The 9,986-nt window shown below is 36.1% G+C and overlaps 1 protein-coding gene across 1 annotated transcript in view; it reads left to right on the top strand.

Moving 5' to 3' along the window:
* The window catches only part of LOC107085298, a 17,615-nt gene continuing 7,629 nt past the window's right edge, over positions 1-9,986 (top strand). Inside the window, exons 1-3 of the mRNA XM_015375552.1 lie at positions 1-228; positions 937-1,764; positions 3,197-3,985. Coding sequence (XP_015231038.1) covers positions 57-228; positions 937-1,764; positions 3,197-3,985 — 1,789 coding nt within the window. The 5' untranslated portion in view covers positions 1-56. The remainder of the gene's footprint in view (positions 229-936; positions 1,765-3,196; positions 3,986-9,986) is intronic.

The following is a 9,986-nucleotide window of genomic DNA, read 5'->3' as shown; positions in this document are numbered from 1 at the left end:
AAATAGCATTCTCATATTGGAGTCTAGGAAAATGGTTCACATTTAATTAGACCACCATGCCTTCAGCTGAGTGTTTGAGGCAGTTCGTTAACGATCGCCTGGCTGCGGCGGCTGAAGAGATAATCAGTGTGTTTGAGAAAACCATCGCTGGCTATGAAGAAGAGCTGAGCCGTCAGCGCAGGCTGCTCAGCATCGCCTGGAAACCCCAAGTAAAGTTGCACAGGGCAGGTATGGAATGAAATGCAGCATTGCAGAGTAGTAAAACATGCTTGATCATGAGGTTATAAATGAGTTTACATAAGTAGAGGTGTTGTGTTTCATCATCGTATATAAAGCCTTTTTATTTAATTGACCGAACGCTTATAGAAAAAAAAATCCAAAAACACACTTCTTAGGCTAATCTTTTTTTTTTTCTTTTCTTTTTTTTTTTGCAAGTAGAGAAAGTCTGCTTCCACAACAAGCTTTAGGTAAAATCAGAGAATTTAATGAATCACCAAGCTATAAACAGCAAGGCTGGTGTTGGCATAATCATCAGAGTCGATCAGATGACAAATATATAATTTTTGCAAATAAGAAAAGGCAAAGACATAAATAAACAAAATATTGAGACTTATCCAAAAGTCTTGAAAATGTTATAAAACCCTGGTTTTGTATGGAACTACCACACAAAAATGAAAAACTTTTATTTGCTAATAAATTAAAGTGAATTAACTAAGCAACTGGCTGAAAAATGTGCTGCAGGTAAATAAATGCCACAAAGTTACTTGTGAACTTTTAAAGAAAACCATGTATCTTTTTTTTTTGGGGGGGTTATTAATAATGTGCTGCTTTCTATGGTTTTTATAACTGGATTAAAATACATCAGTATTATTAGTCTTTTCTTTTTTTGTTTTATCGTTGCATTTAAATGCGTTTTTTTCCTGACTTTCCACCCAGACCTCCAACAGCATTTAATCCATGTGAAAGACATTCCGAAAGAACTGCAGCTCGGCAAACAGGACAGGAAGTCCATTCCGGAGCAAGAAGAGGGAGAGCTCACACAGATTTCAGGGAGGCGTGACAAAATATGCCTCAGTCATCACAAAGAAGTAGTGCTGAAAGAGGAAAATGCATCTCTTTTCCCAAGTACTACATTTGATGAAGTTGGCCACAAAGTAGATCAGTCTGTCTTGTCCAATCCAGTGGAAGAGGAGTCCCTGGACACAGTATGTGAGCTCCAGAGGAGTTCCAGTGTAAAAGAACATAACATTGATGATCACCTTGTCTCTAACTATTCTGAAGATATGAGCAAAGATCAGACCCAAAGCAAAGACGCTGATTCAGTGGCAACCAGATACGTGGAGACCAGACTGCAGAGGAGGCAGCACAGATTCACTGAGTCACATAGCGTGGCCACGTTAAAAACTCCTATTAATACTCATAAGGGTAAAATCTCTGAGTTTATATGTGAATCCTGTGGAAAAACTTTTCCATATAAATCCAGACTGATCCGGCACCAGGTAATCCACACGGGCGTGAAGCCATACTGCTGCCACACCTGTGGTAAGCGATTCAACCAGACCTCAATACTGAAGGTCCATCAGAGGATCCATACGGGTGAGAGGCCGTATTCCTGTGACGTCTGCGGAAAGCGGTTCAACCAGAAGTCTATACTGAATGTGCATAAAGAAATCCACTCCGTTGAGAGGCCATATTCCTGTGATTTCTGTGGCAGAAGGTTCAAGCAGAAATCGAAACTGGAATCCCATGTCATATGGCATACAGGTGAGACAATTCTAAAAAGCAAACAAAACAAAATTCTAATGTGACTACTTTAGAGAAAACTGATTTAAATGGAGATTATGCACTTATGTGACATATTGTCTCTTTCTTGCTTTGAATAATGTTGTGCACTAAATCGCCCAAACAACAGCAGATTATAAAATTGTACATTAAAAATAAAATTATAAAAATTTCAAACCATTTTAGAGGTTAGGGAGTTAAAGAAATGCAAGCATGCAGTGCAGCATAGGAAATTATTCTGAATAGTTATGAAGACAGCCTAAAATTTTGAAAGTACAAGTGCAAAAAATTGTATTAAAAGATAAAAATGTGTGTGGTACATCTAAAGTACCACAACATTCAAGTAAGCAGAATTAAAGGAACTCAAAAAGATATATATCCACTGATAAATGGTGAATAAAGTTCAGCTGAATCCGTAAATGAAATATACAGTTTAATTTTTATTTCTGAAAAGTCAGCAGCCTCAGCTGCCCTTAATAAATCAGGAAGGCTTTTCTTATGGGCTAGAGGGATGTTAGAAGAAGAATATGACTCTTTAGAAATGTTAGTTTTATGTTTCCAAACAGTCTTAAAATGTACAGAATTACTTTCAGTGTTTTCCAGGTGGGAAGTCGGGTGAATTTTAAAACCTTTGCAGACTTTGCTTATATCTTATAGGATAAATATTTTCTAAAATGAGCTGGCCCAAATTGATTATCATTTAGAATTTTACTTCCGCTAGTTGCATGGTTTATTGATGTTTATTTATCTATATATATTAATTCTAGAAAACCATAACTGTGAATGTTTTATGAAGAAAAGCCTCTAAGATGATGTAAAATATAAAGATGGGGGGGAGAACCCAAGTATTTTTTTTTACCATAAACTTGTTAGAAAAACAGCAGAGGGATGTTAGTCTTGGTTTTAATTCTGATACTATATTGAATATTTTTTAACTCTATTATTTAAAGCATGGAACGTAAAAACGTCCAAGATTTTAAGTCTGTAAATACCTCAGCTTTCACTTTGCTGAATGCCCATGAGTTCAATAAATTCCTAATAATTATTGCCTGATAGCAAACTACTGTAGATGGTAGCTCAGGTCACGCATGCAGATAACCTTGAAATCTATAAGTTTTTTTCTTTTGATTAAATACTAGTACATGTAAAAAATGTGTATTGGCCAAGAAAAGGCATTTGTGCAAACCTTAAATGGAGCTTTTATACTTATGAATTCAAAAAATGATGTTAAATAGAGTTGAAAATCTGAAAATTCTGAGCAAGAACAGACATTTCAGACAGGAAAATGTGGAGGGACTTAATAATTCTTTCTTTTGGTTCTGTGAGATGAATCATAAACAACCATCAGGAAAATGTAATGTTAACTCTTTTGTTGTTCTCTTCATTTCCTACTTGTCTTTGCTTTTCTTTCTAGAAATCCCACGGCCGCTTTTCTTTAATGAAGAACATTTCCTGTCTGACCAGCAGCTCTTTAAACATGACCTGGACTCCACCTTAGGTTTGGAGTTTCCAAAAATCAAAGATGAGCAGGAAGACTTCTTCTTGGGTCAGGACATGGAGAGGCTTGTGTTGAAGCAGGAGATGGACACGTTTATGGTGTCCCATGAGGAAGGAGACCAAAGCGTCGCTCAAACACAGGAAGAGGTTGCAGAGGTCACATCTGATCACAAAGGTGGAAAACAACAAGAGAAGATGAAACACAGAAACTATCATGTATATAATCCTATCCTGTTTAAGAGTTCTTGTAACCCTCACATGAATAAAAAGTGTGAGTATAAATGCAATTCCTGTGGGAAAGACTTTCAGTTTAAGTCCAGACTGATAAGACACATGCGAATCCATACGGGAGTAAAGCCGTTCTGCTGTCACATCTGCGGCAAGAGATTCAACCAGAAATCCATCCTGCAGGTCCACCAGCGGATCCACACCGGGGAGAGGCCTTTTTCCTGCGACATCTGTGGAAAACGCTTCAACCAAAAATCCATCCTGAACGTTCACAAGAGAATCCACACGGGCGAGAGGCCGTATTCCTGCCAAGTCTGCGGCAAGAGGTTCAACCAGAAGTCCATACTGGACGGCCACGTCAGGACGCACACGGGCGAGAGGCCATATTCCTGCAAGACGTGCGGCAAGAGCTTCAGAAGTCACTCCAGCCTGCTGGTTCACATGAAGAAGATGCACACAGACATGAAGGTCTACCCCTGTGAAATGTGGTAGAATTGTCAAACCCACGAAGGACAGAACTTACAGGTTTATCCAACCTGTGAGAAGCATTTCTGTATTATGTAAAACGTTAGGTGAAAATCAGTATAAGACAAGTAAACTTGAAAAATATTCCTCTAGGTATTTTTGGGTAAAGATAGGCTGTTTTCACTCATGTTCTGCTGCAGCCCAACATTAAGTGATCTTAGTTGCATAATAAATATGAATTTTCATTTAGTGAAAAGACTTTCATATGAGAGACAAAAAAGATAATCATTAAGGGGAATGTATGTTTAGGACCTTTATTGCTTTGCTCATAGATTTTCCTTTTTTTTAAAAAAAATTTTGCTTGTTTATCTGTGCAGGTCTGAAGAGTAGAAAAAAAATCTTATTGTGGCATTAGGTGAATTGCTTGCGCTTTTCATTCTGCTACAAGGAAATCATTGCAACATCCTCAGTAGCTACAAGATTGCTTCCCTGATAATATAAAACGCTAAATCTCATCTTAGAAACTAGTGTGTTTTACTCTGAGATGTTCCCATCATGGTAGGTATTATCATAGGTAAGTCCGCCTATAAGTGCGTATCTGTTCCTCTGTACTTTATTGTGTTTTCTTTTGATACAGTATATATGCATATTCTTGTTGTATATGTATATTATCGGGGTAGGAGGTCAGCCACTGTGCTTCCATGTTGGGTTTTGGATCAGTGTCTAAATTGATACACCTTTTTTTATTCATTGCACACTAAAGCACCTTTTTGATGTGAAATAATTGGTGCAACATTAGCACTTTCTTTGTTCCTTTAACATTTGAAAAGTTCAGACCTGATAGGAAAAACAAAGGACTGATTTTTTTTCTTTCTAGATTGTCCAGATTCTGCAATCTTAATCTAATATATTTCTAGATTAGAGGACTGGTTTTCTAGAGCATTTAGGTCTGGAAGTAAGGTGGCCACAAACCTCGACTGATTTTCTATTTCTGTTTTAATTGGCTGTATGTTAGAGTCCAATAGACTTGTATTTCAAAGGGCTCATTATGTCATTTTGTCTGGCATGATTTCAAGACCCTTTAGAAGAGAAAGAGGCCGACTGTTCCACAAATTATCTTCTGTATTCAAAAACCTTCATGAAACATTTTACACCAAGTCAGCTTGATATCTTTGTGCAGAAAAGTTTAATTATAATCTTTTCATCAAATCCCTCGATTCCAGTTAATATCCTGGTAGAGTTGAGCAATTTCCATAGGTTGCATTTGTGTTGTTGGGAAGGAAAGGAATGCCTGGTTTATGTTGATAATAATTGTGCTACGGGTCATTTTTTGTTTGGACCTGTTATTTTTATTTATTTTTTTGTGAAATGTAGGATTTTCTTGCAATTTACTGTTTGAGATTATTCTGCCGCTGCAAAAGACTGATTAATGTCGAACCTTTTGCACATCTTTATCAAAGGGTTCCAGCGATGATGCTAAATTGTATTGGGATGAGTGAGTACAACTAATAAATCACAACAACACTAAAAGATATATTTTGGAAGAGTCAAATATGGAGGAGCTAGAGTCACTGAAAAACAAAAGCAGCCATTTCACATTTCGTAATTAAATCTTGCAATATGTAATCCGATTTTAAAGCATTTTCCAATGAAACACTTTAAATTGAATAATTAAAGAAAAGCTGTAAATTGCATTTATTAATCCGTCATTAAAAACCGGAAATTGAAAATAATTTTTTTAACACAGTTTATAAATCTGTCTATAAATACCTTTCTTAATTACACATTTAAAACAGCAATTCCTTATTCCGTTAATTTTTCTCACCTTGCATTTTCAAATTTGCATCTCTTTTTACTTTTGCCTCTACATTTACCTTTTCCGTGAGCCCACTCAAAACCAGTTAAGCCAATCACTGATGCTCCTCAGATATAACTCTATTGGTTATTTTGTGAACAGAGTGTGGCCAAGATTAGGAAAGGTATTTATAATCACATTTATAAATTGTGTCTTTAAATTATTCTCATTTAGAGATGGGATTTGAAAATACATTTTCAAATTTCAGTATGTAATAACAGGTTAATAAACACAATTTACAATGCCTCTTTAATAATTCAATAAAAAATGTGTTTTAGAAAATGCTTTTTATATTGCCTGATTTGAATGTTACATTTGAAATGCCCGCTTTTCTTTTCCAGTGAGACTCTAGGTTCTCCATACACTACATGCTGGCTAAAGCTGTGAGATGTATGCTCTTGCTCTGACAGTAAGATGAGAAAAAAAGATGGTCAAAGGTTTTCCCAATTTGAAAATTTCCAATAGGGGTGAGCAGACTGATCTAGTTAGTACAAAGTTTAATGTATAAAATGATGAGTTAAAAGATCCATATAAGTGTTAACGAAACATAGCTGTGTAATTTTTTTCTCTGTGAGACAAAGCTGTGTTTAGTAGTTTTTTTTTCAAGCTTACATGGGCATTATTTTAAGTAAATCTCCAGCTAATCTCTGAGACCATTTCATATAAGGATCTATGGACCTGATGCCTAAAGTAGAATTTAACACAAATGTGTCAAGCAGCCTTATGTTTATTTAACCAGTTTATGAAGAATGGAGGACTTTCGCAATGTGCCAAGCATAAAGAGAATGTTGAACGTGTAGATTAATAAAGATTAAATAATCTGGTTTACCTATTTTGTCTGTAGTTTTGGTTTGGAGGTTTATCGTTCAGATCATAATTTGTACATTGATGCTCTAACATGATTAGATGTTACTTTTATTTGGACCAAAGTGTGAAAAGAATATGCTTTAAAATAAAATTTGAGAATTATGTAATCTTGTTTTCTTTTACATTTATCTTCTGTCATTTACTTTATGAAAAAATAAATACTGTCTGCAACAATTCGCTTAAATCCCTGCATATAAATCGTACATAAAACACACAGATCACAGTTTTCTGCTCTCCTAGAAAAAAAATCTAAACACATTAGATCCAAGCATTATGACTTGACGCCCTAGAACATGTGTTAAAGCCGTTCAAACTCATATTTACCCCAAATTTAAGATCTTACTGGATAATGCTTTGGTTCTTTTATATAATATTTGACTAGCATAACGTTGCATCGCATCAGCCTCTTTTTAAACCATTAAACCATCACCATTATGTTTTTTTTCTTTTTCGGATTACTGCACCATAAGAAATCAATTATGACTTAGGCTCAATTTTAAACAGTGAAATAATTTTTATACAAAGTCTTTAAGCTTATTGTGGTTAATATCCTTTACTAGCAGTTGGATCTGTCTTTTGGGATTTGTTGTTTGAGCAGCATTTCAGTTATCACATCTTTCAGTGACTTTAGATCACACAAAAAAATCTTAGTCTGTGTGGCCAGGTGTCCCCATACATTTCAGCCTGCGACCGCAAGAATAACGGCGCCACAGACTTCAGTCTTTATTTATTGTAATACAGATATTTAAATGTAATTTTTAAAATATCTAATAATTTAATACATGATTTACATACATTTCTAAATATTTAATGTAATTTAATTATTATGCATTATATAGTTTTGTGGGAATATCTAGTATATGAATTAGATAAATGGAGTAACCTTGGCTTAATTTTGACTTTAGATTAAACTTTTTAATGGGGCATTTAATTATTAATTGCATGTTTTTCTATTTTATGATATATTTGAGATTTAAATCATGTTTTATATTAATAAATTTCACATTTGTCATGGTACATCCATTTATATTTCTGGGACATTTACATGAAAACGATCCTGCGACCCATCCCACTTTGTGTCTCGTGTACAAATAGGGTCTACAACTCCAGTTGTTGAGAAATACTGCTGTATTTTTTAAGTGCATTCCTGCTCTTACACAGAACATTACATTTTCACCATGCCATCAACATTTGGTATTTAGCCATCCATTTGATTCAGATGTGTTTGTACCATAAAGGCTGGTGGACAGGGTCTCTCAGCTGTCGCCCTCTGGGTCTGGTGTTGGTAACGTTTTGTGGCTAAATAGAATAGACTAAATAGATATTATATTGTGTCTTTACATAAAATGCCCTTTCATGGCAAGACTTATATTTATATATTTGTTTGCATCAGTGTATGAGGATAGAAAATTAATTAAAAACCGAATAAAAAAACCTTTTTTTAACTTAACTTCTTCTATTACAATTATTAGGTAAAGAGTTTGGATACAAAATATCTGTAGGAATGAAAGAGTATTTATGATTTAAAGGTACCTCATTAGTAAACTAATATGTATTACTGCTTTAGGACAAAAACTGCCATTTTGCAAGTTCTCCCACTTAGAAATCATGGATAGTCTGAATTGTCATCGTAGGTGCTTGTCAACTGTGAGAGACATAATCTAAAAAAAAAAACATTTCCAGAAATCACAATATAAGATTTTTTAAACTATTTATTTGTATGATAGAACTCCAAATAAATATGTGAACACATGTCTATGAGCTAGAATTCTTACCCTCAAAGACCTGTTTAGTCTGCCTTCAAAATGTCCACCTCCACTCCATTTATTATCCTTAATTAGATGCACCTGTTTGAGGTCGTTAGCTGCATAAAGACACCTGTCCACCCCATGCAATCAGTAAGAAACCAACTACTAACATCGCCAAGAACAAAGAGCTGTCCAAAGACACTACAGACAAAATTGTACACCTCCACAATGCTGGAAAGGGGGTGTTGTTGGGCGTCTTGGGCTACGTGAGTTTAATTCGGAAGGAGGCAAGGTGGTGCATGGCGCGTGTTTCTAAGTCGCTTGTGGAGAAATGTCCCGGGTCGTGAGTAGCGAGGAAACAGGAAGCGATTCTTGTGGGATGGAAGAAGGAAAAGGAAGAAGATTGAAAGAGAGTAGAGTCAAAAAAATGAGCAAAAAAGCAGAGATAAATTGAAGGGGAGTCCAGTTCAGAACAGTCAAGTGATGAACAATCTATAAATTACACAGGAAAACAAAATGGTTACAAAGTAATATTCAAACTAGTTAATCAGGGAGACTCTTTTGCAGATTGGAATCTGGTTCAGTTAACAAAACCGATAAAAAAAACTTGTAGGAAAAGTCTGAAGTGCCAGAATACTTTACAGTGGAGATCTATTAATAAACTGCAGAGACAGCGCTCAACAAGGATTACGGATTAACAAGATTGAGGGGAAAAGAGTTCAGTGCAGCTTAGTGGAGAACAAAAGGATTAGTAGGGGAGTCATTGGAGGATTGCCTCCAAAAATAACTGAAAAAGAGATTCTAGAAAAGATAAGTGGTGCAAAAGTAAAAGTGAAACGGTTAAAAACAACAAGAAATTGAGAAAGGTGTGACAGCTTATGTGTTAATTAAATTTGAAGAAGAGCATTTACACACCAAGGTTTTCATTGGTTACATGAGCTGCAATGTAAAAATGTACAATCCACCTCCTCTGAGATGCTTTATAAGCCAAAAATCCGGACATATAGCAGCAGTATGTTAAGAAAAACAATGATGTGGAAGGTGTGCTGGAGAGCACGAATATGGAAAATGTGGGACAGAAGTGAAAATTAAATGCTGTAACTGTGGTGGAAAGCATACTGCTGCAAGGAAGGTTCTCCTGCTTAAACCAGCACATGTCAAGGCCCGTCTTAAGTTTAATGGAGCCTAGGAGGAAATTCAACTGAAGGAACTAATTGTTCTCTTATAACCACCTGCGACACAGCCTATCAGCTTTGAACCACACCCCCACAAAAGCCAATCAGAATCCAAAGTTCATCTTAAAAGGCCTCCGACCTGCACTGTCTGCTGCTGTGCACAGGCGGCGGATCCGCTGTCTGACTTCATTCAGATGACACCATTTCAACCCACCTCCAGCTCCTCCACCATTGTAGCTAAAGCTTCATCAGAGTGTCATTCCTCCTGGACTCTTGCTGCGTTCCCTGTCTCATCACAACCGGTCCGGCAGAAGACCGCAATGTTGAGCTTGGTTCTGCCAGTGGTTTCTTCCCAACTGGAAGTTTTTC

This window comes from Cyprinodon variegatus, unplaced genomic scaffold (assembly GCF_000732505.1).
Source record: "Cyprinodon variegatus isolate N-32 unplaced genomic scaffold, C_variegatus-1.0 Scaffold121, whole genome shotgun sequence".
Taxonomy (NCBI): Eukaryota; Metazoa; Chordata; class Actinopteri; order Cyprinodontiformes; family Cyprinodontidae; genus Cyprinodon; species Cyprinodon variegatus.
The sequence above is the reverse complement of the archived record's forward strand: the minus strand, read 5'-3'. Positions and strand labels throughout refer to the sequence as shown.